This window comes from Octodon degus, unplaced genomic scaffold (assembly GCF_000260255.1).
Source record: "Octodon degus isolate 3935 unplaced genomic scaffold, OctDeg1.0 scaffold00072, whole genome shotgun sequence".
In the NCBI taxonomy this organism is placed as follows: Eukaryota; Metazoa; Chordata; class Mammalia; order Rodentia; family Octodontidae; genus Octodon; species Octodon degus.
The window spans coordinates 5,600,518-5,617,038 of record NW_004524648.1 but is presented as its reverse complement, the minus strand read 5'-3'; the positions used below and the strand labels follow the sequence as shown (position 1 = coordinate 5,617,038).

The following is a 16,521-nucleotide window of genomic DNA, read 5'->3' as shown; positions in this document are numbered from 1 at the left end:
GCTTATTCCACTGAGCCATCTCCTTGGCTGAGATTTTAATAAGATTAAATTTGAGGTGCATATTAATTCAATTAAGTGATCTTATATGCTGGTCATAGATGTAAAGGTGACATGTGTTAACTCATTGTATGCACTTGCTGGCTCTACTTTCTGGACAGGGAAATGAGCAAGGCAAGACAGCTTTGTCTGGAGCCAGCTCTGGCCAGGCAGGCCTTCTGCCTCTGGGTCCTGTCCTCCCGACCACTCTGCTGGAGGCCTGGGCCTTCTCTTCCATCCCTCCTTTGCCCAGGCCTCATTCCACCATCATCAGATGACTTATGAGAACTTGGTGATGAGATTAAATTTTGCCACTCTCACCTGCAGCCCTTAGACATGACAGTGCTGTACAAGTTAACCTTGATGTAGGAGGTAAATAGCTCTGAAAAATTATGTACATGTTGAATAAAAAACAATGTTCATGTGCTACAGAAGGCATTTTAAGTTTTGTGGTAAAAATTTTGGGGCAAAATTTTGAGACAGACTCTCACTATGCAGTTCAGGCTGGCCTTCAGCTACATAGCCCAGACCAGTCTCAGTCAAATTAATGGCGATCCTCCTGTCTCTGTCCTGAGTGCTGAGATTACAAGTGTGTATCACCAGGTCTGGTTTGCAGTAAATCTTTTAAAGCAGGTAGTTTCCCCTAGTTCTTTCTAAAAAGAAAAAAAAAAAAAAGTCATTTAGTCTCAGTTGCTTCTTTCACATAAGGTGAGGAAGTAGCACTCCAGAGAGGGCACACTCGCCCTTAATGTATATTTCTTCCTATCATGCTAATTCCCTGAAGAGGGCTTAGGAGGAAGCGGAGTACTACCACGAATTCAGACTTCACCTCAAGTACTCGTCAGAGATCACTGGTCAATAAGCTGGTTATCTGGCCTGGAGGGATAGCTCAGTGGCATACTCACCTGCCTGGCAAGCTCAAGGTCATGAGTTTGATAAATAAGCTGGTTATCCAGCCAGAAACCTCTTAAAATAGTATTATGCTAACAGAATGTTTGTTTCTGGGTATTTGCTCAAAGCTCCCTTGTGGCAACAAGGCCTCTGTTTCACAGCAGTGAACCTTTATCCTCTAATTCAAAATTAAGGGACCAGCAAGATAGCTTAGTGGTCTAAAGCGCCTGCTTAGGCAAGTGAAGGGACCATGGTTTGATCCCTGGCACCACATGCCACTCCAGCCCTGCTCCCAGGGTAGACTGCGCTGGCCAGAGTCCAGGCGTGGTGGCACACATCTGTAATCCCAGCACTGGGGAGGCAGAAAGCAGGAAGATCACCATGAGTCCAAGCTGCCTAGTGAGACCCTACAACCAGATACACTAAAAATAAATAATATTAACAGGAAAGCTTTTCCTGGACTTGCCATTGTAAGATAAACTCTTGAACGGCTTTATTTATCATATCAAGACACTTACTTGGCTTTGAAGGTCTGTGTGCTGGGACAGTGTTACTCCAAGGCCTTGTGCTCTTATAAAGCACAAAGTGGGCAGCCTCGAACTCTACTGGCTCCTTCCTGTCCACTGAGCCACATCAACTGTGGTCTGCATCCTTTCTACACAGTAGTTACAAGGATGGGAGCCCAAGCTGGAGCTAAATGGCCCACCCAAGCCTTGCTATAGCACAGAAGCTACACAGTTGGGAGCAGTTTGTTCTATAAATATCCTACTAGTCTCCTTAAAACTAAATAAAAATTTAGAATTAAGGGAGTTAAAAATGAGTAACACCAGGCATGGTGGTACACAATTGTAATTCTAGCACTCAGGAGCCTGAAGCAGGAAGATCACCATGAGTTTTAGGCCAGTCTGGGTTACACAACCACAATGTCTTGAAAAACCAAAAACAAAAATTAAAAAGACAAATGAATAACTTATTTGCAAATTGGAGTCAAAGTATGCAACACTTACATCTCCACAAGATGTACAGGCAAGGTTCTTTTTTTTTTTTTTTTAATGTATTTGGTATAGGGTCTTACTATGTAGCATGGACTCATAGTGATCCTCCTGTTTTCAGCGATTACAGGTGTGTGCTACCTCACCCAGTCTCAGTGGCCAGCTCAGCACACCTGGGAGCAGGGCCAGTGTGGCAGATGGGTACCAAGGATCAAACCCTGATCTCTGTGCTTGCCTAAGCAGATGCTTAAGTCTGCTGAGCTATCTCACCAGCCCTAAGGGTGGTTATGATCAATATATGTGGTAGGCATGAAAATCTCATTAATATACGCAACTAATATATACTTATAAAAGTACAAAATAAGCTACATATTCACAAAGGTTGGATCTACCCACCTCCTTACCCACCATCTCCCCCACACCAAAAATAGGAAATTCCATGTATTTCTATCTGAAGGAATATGGCCCTTAGAGTTGGGTGAACAACTGTGAAAGGGAAAATGTCAGGAAGGCTTACACATTTGTCACTTCCTTACAAAAAAAAAAATGATGCTGGTAGATGTGGCACATTTGTTCCTTCAGCAAACATCTGTGCCTCAGTGCTAGATACCGTTGCTCTGGACAGTGGACAACATACCTGGCTTTGTCCTCGAGTTGTGCACAAGTGCTGGGTGGTACAAAGAAGGGACTGGGAGTTGAGGAAAACTTCATACTGAAAGTAACATCTGGATTAGAGCTAGTTAAGTTTCTACTCAGTGACCATCTGGCTCTCTACTATCCAGGTATCTTCAGGAGCTGCTGAGCCTGACCTAGCCAGGCCCCTGTGATTCATTGTGCTCATTCTTTTTTTCAGGTTAGAAATCTGCTACAATGGTATTCTACAGAGTTCAAAGACTATCTGATGGAGGACCGCCCAATGTGGTTTAGATCATTTCTGGTTTGCGAGCTTGTGTTTCAGCTGCCTTTCTTTCCTATTGCAGCATACGCCTTCTTCAAAGGTTGGTACATAAAGGGAAGACCACATTTTCACTCAGAAATCACGTCCCAGGCATCTTTTGGGAAAGTATCTCCAAAGCAAAGTCCCTGCAGTTTGCTTGTGGGCACCATAGAACTAGAACCCAGTAAAGGGACATCCATGTGGCTAAGGCTAATTTCCTGGTCAGCTGGGCCTCATGGCTGCCTCAGTTGTCTGGAGTCTCATACACAGGAAACCTGCAGCCGCCTAAGTGAAGAGCTTAATTCCATCCCCTTCCCCTAGCGCACAGAATTATTTTCCTGCTTTGGATAATACTATATTAACTTATAAGCAGTAGCATCCCTAAAAGGTTTTGCATTTAAAAATTCTTCATGTTCACACCCAGCCTTTTCGTTTTGAGCCAGGGTCTCACTGTGCGTAGTTCATGCTGGCCTTGAGTTCACTGTGTAGCCCAGGCTGGTCTCAAACTCAGTGATCTTCCTACCTCCACTTCAAGTGCTGGGATAACAGGTGTGCACCACCACGCCTGGCTATTTAATGCTTTTATACAGGTGGCCATACCTCTCTCATTGGTAACTAAGTTCCTACAGCTAAAAATACTGATTCCACACTGGCATCTACAAGAGTCACTGGATTCATGCGCAGGCCCCATACCCACATATGATTACTTCACAGACAGATACTGCCAGAGAGTTCCCTCTTCTTGGATTTTAGGCAACACTGGTGGTAGCAGATTTATTGCCAGATGATTCTTCTCAGTTCTTAGCCAATGAACTGGGATTCCAGTGCCCACCTAAGTTTGCATCTAGGCAGTAGAAAGCCAATTTTCTGTTCTGAGTTTCTACCTGCAGGGGAGTAGAATGATTCAACTGAAGAGGGCAGGGTAGAGATGTCCCAAGTGGTCCCGTGAACAAACCATCTTCTCTCCCTCTGCTGCAGGAAGCTGCAGGTGGATCCGTACCCCTGCCGTCATCTACTCCGTTCACACCGTGACCACTCTTATTCCGATACTCGCCTCCTTTCTATTTGATGACTTCTCCAAAACCAGTCATTTCAGAGGACGTGGACCTCAGACTTTGAGTGAACGACTCACCCTTGTAAGCATCTATGCCCCCTACTTACTCATCCCTCTTACGCTTCTGCTCTTCATGTTGCGGAACCCTTACTACAATCATGAAGATAAAAGAAAGAAGAAATGAGGACGGAACTCCTGGCCAACGAGATAAGTGTCCACAGGGGCATCTTTCAGACCCCATTCAGAAAACTGTTTGAACCCATGGCTTTGATGGCATTTGAAAACACTAGCAGCAGTACTCAAGAGCAAGGTGGTGGCCAGGGTCATGGTAGCAGGGGTGGGGGCTGTGGGCTTATAGGAATGTGGTGCCTAAGATCACTGCAGGACAGATGAAGCAGGTCCAGACCGCAGACCTGGTAATGGTCCATAAAACATGGCCTGCATGCCATATTTTGAGTTACTACAGTGTCTATAGCCGTGACTAAGCCCTTGACTATGCTTCTCTATAAGTACCACCAACCTATGCTTCTCTATAGGTACCACCAACCAAGTAAACAGTGGAATATTTCCAGCTGGCCGCTTTAAAAGTAGAAACTACACTTCTTTAGTAGTCATTAAAAACTTTTTAGCCCCTACTTCCTATCCCTGGGGGAAAAGTGAAATATGTGAAAGAGGTTTAACCCTAGCATGACTTTCAGTCAAATAGGTTGAACTGGAAAGTATTTTTGTTTCTGTCTTAAACCAGTCATCCCAAGAGATTTTTTTGTAGTCTTATTTCAAAATCTTAGTCTTCCCTATTGTTAGAGACCACATGAGATAATTCTCTTGACTCCGAAGTCTGGCATCTCAAGCTTGACCTGAAGTATGGTACCTGATGGATCTTCACTCTTCTTAATACCGTCTGACCATTCCTATCTTGTCAAGAGTAGGGCTGCTGGCCAGGACCAGCCCAGTGAATGTAGTGACAGATCTCCTGTCAGGGGTCTCTGGATGCTGTTCTGTTAGGTTTTCCTAAACCAATATATGAGGCTCTTCCTAAAAGGTGGACGATAACAGGTTCCCATCAACTCTCCGTCTTGCCCTTTGTGCCCAGAAGCCACACTGGTCTGACTGTTGGTGCCAGCGTGTGATGTCTCTGTCTGGTCCCAATAAATGTACTTTGTAGCCACTGCCTGGTTTGGTTTGTGGATACGGGCTAGAACATCCAGGGCTCTATCAAAATGGATTAAGCATATTGCAAAGCACTGGGGGAAGAAAGGTAGATGAAACTGTTTGAAAACAATAATTTATTGCTTTTCTTTCCAAAGTATTGTGAACTTACAAAAATGAGTGAAGTTTACAGATTGCTTAGTTCATACTTAGAATGCAAGAGGTGAGGACCTGCTCTGTGTGGCCACTGACGGCAGCTGGGCACTGATGTTTAATACCAGCTCCCCCAGTCTTGCACTACTGCCTTGGGGGGCTGCGCTCCTTACACACCGTCTTGTGACATACTTAGGTCACCAGTCAAGTCACTGGAATGTAGAGGGGCTGTTTTTGTTGGGAGGGGGACTTTTTTTTGCCTTCCTGCTATAAAAATGAAATCTTCAGTTCATTTCTGAAAAATAAATTGGTCAATAAATTCATTTTGTTCTGCTTCTACTTTACACAAAGCTTCATATTCAACTCGATACCTGAAAAACAAAATTGTTGAAGCTCTAAAAAGGATGAAATAAGCCACAGACTTAATTCTTCTAGAGAAGAATATAGAGGTTTAATTGATTGCAAGAAATGCTGTGAGTTCAGAGTGAAGTTAATGAAGACAAGAAAGACAAATAAGACAGAGGTAAAGCCCTGCCCAGGACCACTCCTGAGACGTCTCTACCCTGCGAAGGTTGCCTCCTGTGAGGGCCTTTCCACCTGAACATTCAGGCTTCATGGTATTAGCCAATTTTCCTTCCCATCAAATTTACTTTTAAAATCTCCAAATCAGGGTAAGTGAAATGCTACTCCTCAGGAAGTGGTGAAGAATAAGGGTGAGATGATCATTGGAGGAAAAGCAGAACTTAAGTGTAGAATAAATTGGGTTTACATCGTGACTTACCTTTCTAGCTGCATTTTCTTTTCTGCTATTAATGCTTGAAGTTGCTGTTGCTGGGCTTCCCGCTGCTTTGCTATAGATTTGAGCAAATTCCGAGCCCCAATGGCCTAAGAAACACAGTATGGCCAGAGGTCATGGCTTCGTTAGCACTGTCACAGCGGGGCTGTAATTCCTATGTCTTGCTGCCAGGCAGCTTTAACCACTGGCTTTTTATTAATTTTATTAGTTAGAAAGGCTGATAAAAGTAATTATATCCATCTGTAACCACCAGCGGTCTAAGCCACCTGATGGGACAGTCATGCCTGTAGCATTGGGAATGTGTTAAATCCACCTATAGCAGAAAGTCTTCAGAGTGGAAAAGGGCTGTTTGAGAGTTATGTCAGTACCTGGGGGGAAAAGAAAGTGCTGCTCCATGGCTTTGGGGCTTCATCGAAAGGATTAACCTACTGCCGAAGAACTGGCCTGAGAGTCAGTCTAGTCCAGGAGTATTCCCAGAGCCACAGGGGCAAGAATTTAGTGGCATCACTCAGCCCTGCATGCTTCACCAAGACATCTACCATGCAGGCCTTCACTTCTCCAGTTGTAAAAGGAGAAAACCACCAATCTGCACTGACATGAGGATCGAAGAAAGCAATGACGACATAGACTGGTATATAAGGTCAGCAGGCAAACTGGACCAGAGATGGTAAAAATCTTGTTTTAATTATGTAAGAACCCACAAGCAAATTGACAGAGCAAAGAATGAGAGGGTAGAGAATGAGGGTCCCGGCAAGCTAGAAGACGTGTTGATTTTACCTTCATCTTCTCATTTTCTGCTTCTTTCGCAAGTTGGTCAACAAGCTCAATTAGACCACCAACTATTTTCTGAAACTGGCCAATTTCTTTTGGGGAAAGAACAAAAAATAAAATATTTCTCACTTTGAAGCAGAGTTAACCATCTCTTCACTAGTTTATATTAAAAGAGTTTGGTGCCTTCTGGCTTAAGTTTCTGCCCTCAATGTGAACTTGGAGGGGGCGGCCAGATGCCCGGCCCTGGACCCAGGATATCTGTGCCCTGAATCAGCACTGAGCCAACCACCTGCTGTTACCTCAGGATCCAGGCGGACCCATCCTCCTGACAGCACCTACTCAGCCTCCCTCCCCAGGAGTGACAGGAAGCACAAGGTGCAGTTCCAAAAAGGACTCTCAGAACGTGCAGCCTCAACTAGCCATGGACGCAACACTAGCTCTCCATTAGTGGTGCGGGTGGAACTTTCCACCTGTAACCACAGTAAAGAGCACCTAGCGTTTAAGCGCCAAATGTTCCAGTGACGTTTAATGGCCTTGGTAGGATGGAAGCCCTACTGTACTGGCATAAACCAAGACCTAGCATCTTCACAGCAGTCATGGAAGATTGGCAGTAGAACCCAACCTCTCACCAAACTGCAGGCTACACAGCCCCAGAAGGCTCAGAATCATATTCCAGTGAGATCCGGCTCTGTCCACTGACACTGGCCTTGTCTTGGCCTGGGCCGTGCATGGGCCAGGCATCTTGATAATTTGTAACCCATGATTTCATTAAGTTTATTGAGCTGCTTCTAGATATTACCTCTAACTCCAAATAATGAAGAATCTGCCAAGAGAATACTATTGCCACTAAGAAATCAAGTCTGAACACCTAACTGCACTTCCCACTCCCAACCCATGGTTCTACCCCCTGAAGTTTTAAGCTTTTTGAATAAAGAAATTACATATAGCATATCTAAAAACCTCTCCTGTTCAATTTTGGCTCAGTGTGGGACTACAGAACAGCATCAGAAGAGGGCAAGGGAATTTAGAGGTCAGACTCAACCTCCACAGAGTCCACAGCTCCATTCTGGCAGGGCCAAGAGCTACAGGCATGGGCTGAGCTGAAGCAGTTGGACATAAAGCCGAGTGACATGTCTCCCCCAAAGATACTCACTGTCCACAAAGTCCTTGCACTCTTCTTTGAGCTCTGTGGTCTGCTGTGTAACCTCTGGGTCTAACACCCGCAGCTTATTCAGCTCATCAAAGTGCAAGCCGGCTTCGCCCAGGATGTCTTTGGCCATAGCTGCAAAGAAACCAGCCCCGATGCCCAGTCATTTACCATTACCCGGGGAAATGTCTCCAGCCCAGGCCATTCCTGCCCCCAGACACCAACACCAAACTCCCAGAAGTTCCAAGGCCCCTGTTTTCCCTGTCTCCACCTCTCAGCCTCACCTGTGTCCCTTCGAGGTTCCCTAGAGAAGTTCTGCTCTGAAGGGGTGACAGTGGCAGTCAGGAGGAGGTGTGTCATAGGAGCAAGGGTCAGGAAAGAGTAAAGTCCAGTTGCTTGGCACAGACATCCTCCATTCAACACACATTTCTTGAGTGCCAACTACATGCCAGCACTGCTAGATGCTGGGGGTACAGAGATGAATGCCACATGGCGCCCGCCCTGTAGAAGCACATAGTTCAGCTGGAGGAAGACAGACATGTAAACTGAAAAGTTAAACTGTGTTAAATGCTTTTTCAGATTTTTTTTTTTTAAGGTATTTGGTACAGGGTCTCACTCCGTAGCTCAGATTCATAGTGATCCTCCTGCTTTCAGCCTCCCCAGTGCTCGGATTACAGGCATGGGCTAGCCAGCAAGCACATATGGTGCCTAAATTGAACCCTGGCCTGGACAGCTCAGTGCTCCCAGGGGTGGAGCCAGTGGCAGGGATTGAACCCTGGTCCCAGCGCTTGCCTAAGCAGGCACTTAGTCCACTGAGCAATGTTGCTGGACTTTTTTTTTTTTTTTCAGAAATACTACTAAATAGAGCAGAAAGAGGACAAAGTTGAGTGGCATGTGGCCTAAGCTGTGAACCAAAAGCACATTTATAATCTCCAGTTATGTACCCAAAAGGTCACAAACAGGCCTGCACTGGGATAATGCACAATAAATAAAGACAAATTTTTTAAATATAGTTTAAAAATAGGCCAGATGTGGTAACCCATTTAGGACCCCTCCTGTCTCTCAGGAACAATTCCCATTCTCCATTCCCCCATTACTATTCCCTATTCCTTTTCTCCAGTAAATTTTCCTTAGGGGGAAAAAAAAAAAAAAAAAAAGACCAGATGTGATGGCACGTGCCTATAATCCCAACACTTGGGAGGCTGAGGCAGGAGGATCACCATGAATTCAAGGCCAGCTTGGGCTACACTGTTAGTTTAAAGCCAATGTGAACCACATAGTGAGACCTGTTTCAAAAGATTAGAAAACCAAAACAAAGTTGAAAAAAAAGCCAAAAAGGGGAAAGGGAGTAAGAAACAAGGCAAAAAAGTAACAAGAATATTACCTAAGATATATGCCTGAAGATACTATACAGTTTCCTGAATTAGGAATGAAAGTTGGGTCTATCAGAAAACACAACAAGGAATGAAGTATTAGCAAGAACACACCAAGTAAGGAGGCCAGGCAAAGGCATTCCCAGCAGAGAAAACAGCATGGACACAGGCCCAGTGTCACCTTTGGAAAGGGACTATCCTGCCTAAAGAATGGCACTAGAAAAGTGGGCTGGGGCCAGATCAAGGATTCTGTGTGCCGATCTAGGAGTACGGATTTTTATCTGTAGGCAACACAGAACCAACAAAGATATCTTCTCCCTCCCCAGGTCCTCGGGCCCTTCATTCCTGGCCCAAACACTGCCTCAATTCTGGAAAACACTGAAAGCCACCTGTGTTCTGGCTCAAACACACACATGCACACACAAAAGGGGCAGCACTACTAGTTAGGTCTGACCACTGGCTTCTAGGCCAATCCCCAAACCCAGTGTTCCAGAGATCATGCCCTGGACCACCCCTTCCCTCTGCTCCCAGCTGTGCCTGTTCCACTTTCTACTCTAGAAAAGCTCTGCTCTGAATGGAGTGATTCTGGGAGACACTGCCCAGAGCAGGTATGCCGCAGGAGGAGCAGTGGTGGGCAAAGAATTAAGTCCCGTGGGCTGAGGATGTGGCGCAGAGGTTCAGTGGGTGCTTCGCAGATGCAAAGCACCAGGTTCAGTCTCTAGGAGGCAGGGAGGGAGGAAGAAAAGAAGTAAATCCTACCATTGCCTCAACTTTTGATCTTTCTTTCTTTGTTTCTTTTTTTGTATTTAGAACAGAGTATACAGAGTGTACAGGGTCTCACTGCGTAGATCGGACTCGTAGTGATCCTTCTGTTTACAGCCTCCCTAGTGCTGGGATTACAGGCACATGCTACCATGTCCAGTCTTATTCACCATCTCAGCCTGCCCAGGGGGCGGGGCCAGCACAGCAGGCCAGGGATCAAACTCTGCGTCTGCCTAAGCAGGTGCTTTAATCTGCTGAGCTGTTTGGCTGGCCCTTGATTTCTTTTTTCTTTGCCATGGGTGTCTTCCTTCCTGCTTCTGTGTTCCCATCAGCATAGATACTCAAAACTAAGTTTAAACCCAGCTCGTGGGGGCTCCAGGAACTCTTCTCTGGTGCTCACTGGCCCAGAGGCTGCTGCTCCTCAGCCTCCTTTGCACTCTGCATCCCCAGAACCTCCACCAAGAGGGCCACAGGTCTCCAGCCTGCCCCTCTTCCCCTCTCTTGGTGCCCTCACCTTAAAGATCACTTAAAACATACCAGGTTTATGCAGACAACTCTGAGGTCCAGCTGAAGCCACTCCTGTAAACTCCAGATACTGCATCACTTGTCACCTTCCCCACTGGCTGCTGCTCCTCAGCCTTCCAAGTCCAAACCGGAGCCCCTGATTCCTCTAAACCTGCCCCCCATGCAGGTTGATGGCCACTCAGTCCTAGAGTCATCAGCACCTCTTGTCTTTCTCTGACATCCCACATCTCATCCTTTGGTAAATTCTTTATTATTAAAACAGAACCAGAATTTAGCCATTTGCTACTCCTGCCATGCTGGTCCCTTCCTCACCTCTCATTGTTGTTGGCACCTTAGTCTACTCTGTATTCCATTGTTTCTGCCTGAGGCCGTTCATCACTTCTCATCTTTACCTGCTTAGTGCATTCTCCACTTTGCCATTACAACACCTCGCTCATTTCTCTACTACTCCTTGTCTCACAGTCTACTCTTCACTTCTCATGGTTACACTATAAGAGAAAACACTGCTTCAACTTCCACTACCCTCCCTTTAGAGTCCCTGCCCTGGTGATGGAGTAGAGACAATGCCTTGGAAAAACAGTAACAAATAATCACAAACTGTGATGATAGTATGAGGAAAGGCATCTGATGCTTTGTGAATATGTGGCATGATGACAAAAGTCACAGGACAGAGGAATGTCAACACAGACCTACAAAAGTGATGCACTGCAGGGACTGGGGTTGGATCCCCCACACCACATGCCACACCGACCCCACACTGAGCTGGCCAATGAGACTGGCTGTGGTGGTGCACACCTGTAATCCCAGAGCTGGGGACGCTGGAATCAGGAGGATCACTATGAGTCAGAGCTGTGTAGTGAGACCCTGTACCAAATACATTTTTTTAAAAAGTGATGCTTGCCAGGCATGGTGTACATCTGTAATACCAGCACTTGAGAAGCTGGATCACCATGAGTTGAGGGCCAACCTGGGCTATACAATGAGTTTTTTGTTTTTGTTTTTTTCTGGTACCAGGGATGGAACTCAGGACCTTGCACTTGCCAGGTAGGCACTTGTGCCACTGAGCTATCTCCTGGCCCCCAACACAGTGACTTCAAGACCCCATACTGAAACATATAGTGAGACTCTGCCTTAAAAAAAAATCTAAACAAGTGATGCTTAAATTGAGATGTTCAAAAAGGATGTCCATAAATTTAAGTGACAGCACAGGGAGACATTCTAGGCAGAAGGAAAATCATATGGGAGACCCTGAGGCTAGATGCAATCTGCCCAAGAACTGAAAGGCTAGGATGATCAAAACAGAAACAGGATGAGGCCTGAGAGGAAAGCTAAAGTTAGATCATGAAAGGTTCCAAAAGCCACAGCAGTGAGCTATATCCTGTATCTTTAGACCCCCTCCCCTTTTGGTGATGCTGGAGGTTGAACCCAGGTTTTGTGCATGGAAAATGGGCTCTACCACTGAGCAACATCCCTACCTGCACCCCCTTTTTTATTTTAGAGAGAGGATCTCACTAAGTCACTTAGGTTGGGCTTGAACTTGCAATCCTCCTGCTTCAGCCTTCCAGAGTACTAAGATTACAAGCATGCACCATCACACCCAGCTTGAGCTTGAATTTTATAATGGCAATAGGCAGCTGATGAGTTCTCAGTAGAGCAATCTATCAAATTTTTAAAAATCACTCAAGTGCCGGCCTGATAGCTCTGCGGACTAAAGCGCCTGCTTAGCAGAGAGCAGCGGCAGGGGTTCGACCACCGATGTGCCTTGCGTGCTGTGACCCGTGCCGAGCAGGGCCCGGCCTGCCGCAGCAGGGTGCGCTAAAACGGCGACTGAGACTGGACCTGGTGGCGCGCGCCTGTAATCCCAGCACGTGGGAGGCTGAAAACAGGAGAATCACTACAAGTCCTATCTACGTAGTGAGACCCTGTAGACCCGGTCCTAAATAGAGAAAAATAAAAATAAAAAAGATCACTCAGCTTCAGCCTGGACATTATACTGGAGGCAACAAAAGCATACCTATCTGATTCTTCACTGTAACCCCAGCACCATGCCTGCTGCCTACACATCACTGGCACTCAGTAAATGTTTGTGGAATGGAGGACTGTGGAAACAGGAAGCTATTGCAGTAACAAAGGCTTGCAGGTGAAGACCAGTACTGCAAGCTAGATGTTCTGAGTTGATAATAAAAGTTAGTGATGGAGTGAATGAACGTGGGGGTTTGGAGGCGTGTAACCAAAGCAATCATGCATGATTCCTGTAAATGTGGCTGGACCAAACGTATGACAGGAGGGCACAGTTTAATGAGATGGGTAAGACGGAAGAGCGATGTAAGCAGAGGTTCACAGGAGACTATCAGATTCCCATCTCCCACCACACACGAGACAGCACAGGGAAGTACCAGGCGCGGGGGTATGGGACTGAGCTCCCGAGGGATAACCACAGACACGCTCTCAGCGCCGTGGTCCTCCCGGACCCACGCTGGCACTGCGGACAAAATCCACCCGTGGGATGTGGAGCTGGGACGGCGCAAAAGTTAGAAAGTGCTGAAGCCATATTACCGGTGCTAAGCTCCTTGTTACCCGAGCAGTAGTTTCCTCAGAAGACCGTTGCGACATCAACACACCAGGCGCAAAGCTTAACTAAGCTGGGCGCGAAATCACTCCCTAAGAATCCAGTGGGGAAAATGTTCTCGTTTCTTTTGACCTGAGTTTGTCTTCCCAGGTAGGGAGCCTATCTGATTCCTTTTGCCCCAGGTCTGCCCGCGTGCCCCGACCCGAAATCACGGCCTACCTGCCGACGCGGTAACGGCGGCACCCTTCGGCCCAGGCAGCTGCTGTGGACACACAGCTTCTTTCCCCAGTACGCCGCCACCAGTAAACAGCCGGCCGGCCTCGGCCGCTGCCACGGCTACAAGACCTATTTACTCTGAACGTCACCGCCGGACACCGGACGTAAGTGCCTCGGCCCATCCCACAAAGCTTGCTGGGAAACAGAGTCCAGAAACTGCCTACAAGCCCCAAAGGCCTTTGCGCCAACAAGCCCTCAGGAAGTAGTTGCGTTCTCCTGATGGGGACCAGGAAACTGGGAATTCTGCCTACGCCCCCGGATGGAGTGTTTTGCATGACGGGCCTTGTAGTCTTAGTTTGCTGGGTAGGCAGGGCTGGACCGGTCGGCCGGGAGGAGTCGGCGGGCTCAGGATGTGAGCTCACAGTCCGAGATCGCGGGCGGGCAGGTGGCCACGGGCCTGGGGCGGCACTGAGTCCGCTTGCCACTCAGCTGAAAGCAGAGGAGCCCCCGGGAAGGTGAGCGCTCTACCTGCAGCCGCCATAGGAAAAGGGGCGTTCGGACCCCCTGCCGGGTTCCGGGGGAAAGCGGTGGTCTGGGTCCCGGGAGATGGACATTTCAGATCCTCCACTAGGGGTGTCAGAATTGATGTTGGTTTCCCAGTAGAGAGGACGGCAGTGGGCTACAGAGGAGCCTACACTGGAGAGGGCACCAAAGAGATTGCTTGTTGCCAAATATCCTCAGGACCATTTGGATGAAGCCCAAGCTTCACCCCTAAGATTTCTGCTCGACTCGCGCAGTCATTACCAAGAACACCCTTCCACCCGCCACTCCCCATTGTTTGATGGATTTGTGGATGCATTTCCCTTTAGGGCCCAACCTCTTCCACCGCCGCAGTTATTTGTCCTTTGTCCTGCTTGGGTTCCCATCAGCTTCGCGTGAAACCCAGACCCGCCCCTAACCCTAGGCGTCCGCAAATAGCCACACACTGAGTCCGGAAGGAAAAGCGCTAAGGCTACCGGTGGAAACTTCATTCTTGCTGGAATTACTTTCAGGGGCGTCACCTGCCGCAGGATTCCTGGAACCCATTGGTCTGAGCCGAATCTGACCTGACGTCATCCAGGGGTTTAAAGCAATTGCTTTGTAGGAAAAGAATAGATTAACTCTGGATTTGTCTTGGCAAGCCTACCACCGAGTTCCTTTTGACTTGGCAGGAGAATGTGTGTGAGGTTTTTTGGGGTGGGTGGTTGGGTTTTGTTTTTTGTGGTACTGGCGATTGAGCCTAGGGGTGGTCTATGACGCGCACCCAGCTCTTTCCCGTTTTTGAGTCGGGGTCTCACTTAAATTGCCCAGGCTGGCCTTGGCCATCTGCCACCGTGTGCAGTTGTATGTACACTCTCTTAGGCAGACAGGGACTGAACACATATAAGATATGAGGAACTTGCTAAAACCTGTTAAGGGTTAGGCTTACTCCTTTGGGGTGGGCAGAAGAAGGTGAGATTATGCATACCGTTCTAGTGTAACTTAGTCATTGGGTAGTCTCGAGTCTTCTGGACAAACCACAAAAAGATTCACTACTTCACACAGCACCCACTCAAGCCCTTCTTAAGCATTCTAACCAAGGACCTACATAAATCTCTGTGTCCATGTGAGTGCATGCGGCGTGTTTTACTAGGGGTTGATCCAAGGGCTTTGTACCCCACAATTATCCCCATTAGACTAAACTGTTCCTGAAAAGACTTACATAGAGCTGAATGTAGTGGCACATACCTGTGAATCCAGCACTCAGGGAGTGCTGGAATTTCTTATTTTTTAATTTTTTTATTTTGAAATGGAACTCCCAGGTGTGGTGGCACATGCATTAGAGAAAGATCGCTGCAAGTTTAAGGCAGCCTGGACTACATAGCGAGTTCAAGGTCAGCCTGAACTACAGAGCACAACCCTGTCTCAAAAAACAAAATGATTTAAAAAAATAAATGAAAACATGCTGCATTAGTACAAACCTTTAGCAGGCAGGGAAATTTCCCTTCAAGTAAGGGGAGGGATAAATTTGTCCACGTATGATGGTACACAAACTACAGTTTGAGCTACAGTAGTGAGTTCAATGCTGGCCTGAACTACATAGCTAGACGCTGTCTCAAAAAAAAAGAAAGGGGAGTCCCACTAAATCTCTTCAGTAGCCCATTCTGGGCTTTAACTTTCTTTTTATTTGCGGAACCGGTGATTGAATTTAGGATCCTACGCTTGCCAGGCAAATGCTTATTCTACTAAGCTATCTCCTCAGCCCCCTGGGCTTTGATTTTCAATCCTCCTGCCTCAGCCTCCCAGAGTGCTGGAATCGCATGTATGTGCCACTACCCTCAGCTCTATGTAAAAGTCTTTTCAGGAACAATTTAGTCTCATAAACTGACATATGTTGAAGACTTAAAACTGTACTGTTTGGGGCGCAGAGCAGTAAACTTGGGGGAAACCAGTGCTATGCCTCTGAGTTGTACTTAGATTGATATGAGAACAAAAAAAGGTAATTTGACTTTTTTTCCCTGTCTCCATTACTCCTGCTGTGGTCTGAGCCTTTGTCATTTCTTCCCAGAACCACTACTTCCTCTGACCTTCCCACTTCCTCTCATGCATCTTTACATTTCCTTCCTTACATAGCAGCCACAGTTATCTTTGCAAAATATAATCAGACCACCATTGCTTAAAGCCTTCCAGTTGATTCCTTATACTAAATTGCAATTATGTGGGAATTAATATAATTGCCAATGCCGGGGATGGTAGCACCAGCCTGTAATCCAGCACTTGAGAGGCTGAGGCAGGAAGATTGCTGTGAGTTCAAGACCAGCCAGAACTGCATAGGGAGGAGACCGTGTCTGAAGAATACATAAGTTTGGGATATATCGGTGTCATTCTGAGACAGGGTTTCACTACACATTTCAGCCTAGCCTTGAACTCTGTGTGTAGCCCAGGCTGGCCTCAAACCTGCTGCCTCAGCCTCCCAAGTACTGAGATCCAAACTCAACAGTCATCTAGTACCTGGCTTCCCTGGCTTTGCATCAGACCACCTGCCCCCTGCTTTCTCTGTGCCAGGGTCATGTCTTTATTTCTGTTCTTAAAACTTGTAAGAGGAGCTTCACACTTACTCTTCCACCTGGA

General features: G+C 46.9%; 3 protein-coding genes across 5 annotated transcripts in view; 2 read left to right on the top strand and 1 right to left on the bottom strand.

Annotated features, from left to right (window-relative positions):
- Positions 1-4,424, top strand: part of Tmem97 (transmembrane protein 97) — a 10,186-nt gene extending 5,762 nt beyond the window's left edge. Inside the window, exons 2-3 of the mRNA XM_004635427.2 lie at positions 2,773-2,917; positions 3,835-4,424. Coding sequence (XP_004635484.1) covers positions 2,773-2,917; positions 3,835-4,094 — 405 coding nt within the window. The 3' untranslated portion in view covers positions 4,095-4,424. The remainder of the gene's footprint in view (positions 1-2,772; positions 2,918-3,834) is intronic.
- A 1,019-nt stretch (positions 4,425-5,443) lies between these two features.
- Positions 5,444-13,522, bottom strand: Ift20 (intraflagellar transport 20). 3 transcript variants are annotated; one of them, XM_004635426.2, is made up of 6 exons: positions 13,375-13,522; positions 8,211-8,448; positions 7,933-8,061; positions 6,786-6,871; positions 5,994-6,097; positions 5,444-5,583 (listed from the first exon to the last, which is right to left on the bottom strand). In XM_004635426.2, exons 2-6 carry the CDS (start codon positions 8,284-8,286, stop codon positions 5,502-5,504), a joined length of 477 nt encoding a protein of 158 aa, XP_004635483.1. In that variant the 5' UTR covers positions 8,287-8,448; positions 13,375-13,522; the 3' UTR covers positions 5,444-5,501. The 3 variants fall into 3 exon arrangements, with proteins under 3 accessions (XP_004635483.1, XP_023575752.1, XP_023575753.1); XM_023719984.1 differs by having other exon boundaries at positions 8,211-8,427; XM_023719985.1 differs by lacking the exon at positions 8,211-8,448.
- A 169-nt stretch (positions 13,523-13,691) lies between these two features.
- Tnfaip1 (TNF alpha induced protein 1) overlaps positions 13,692-16,521 on the top strand; it is a 13,446-nt gene continuing 10,616 nt past the window's right edge. Inside the window, exon 1 of the mRNA XM_004635425.2 lies at positions 13,692-13,886. The gene's annotated coding sequence lies outside the window, so the exon portion shown is untranslated. The remainder of the gene's footprint in view (positions 13,887-16,521) is intronic.

What these genes read in the sequence shown, in the direction of transcription:
- Ift20 (XM_004635426.2), bottom strand. Translation starts at nt 8,286, where the DNA reads ATGACACACCTCCTCCTGACTGCCACTGTCACCCCTTCAGAGCAGAAC. An exon ending in GGAACCTCGAAGGGACACAG is followed by an intron (nt 8,062 to 8,210) that starts GTGAGGCTGAGA and finishes GTTTCTTTGCAG; the next exon opens with CTATGGCCAAAGACATCCTG. An exon ending in GTGCAAGGACTTTGTGGACA is followed by an intron (nt 6,872 to 7,932) that starts GTGAGTATCTTT and finishes TTTCCCCAAAAG; the next exon opens with AAATTGGCCAGTTTCAGAAA.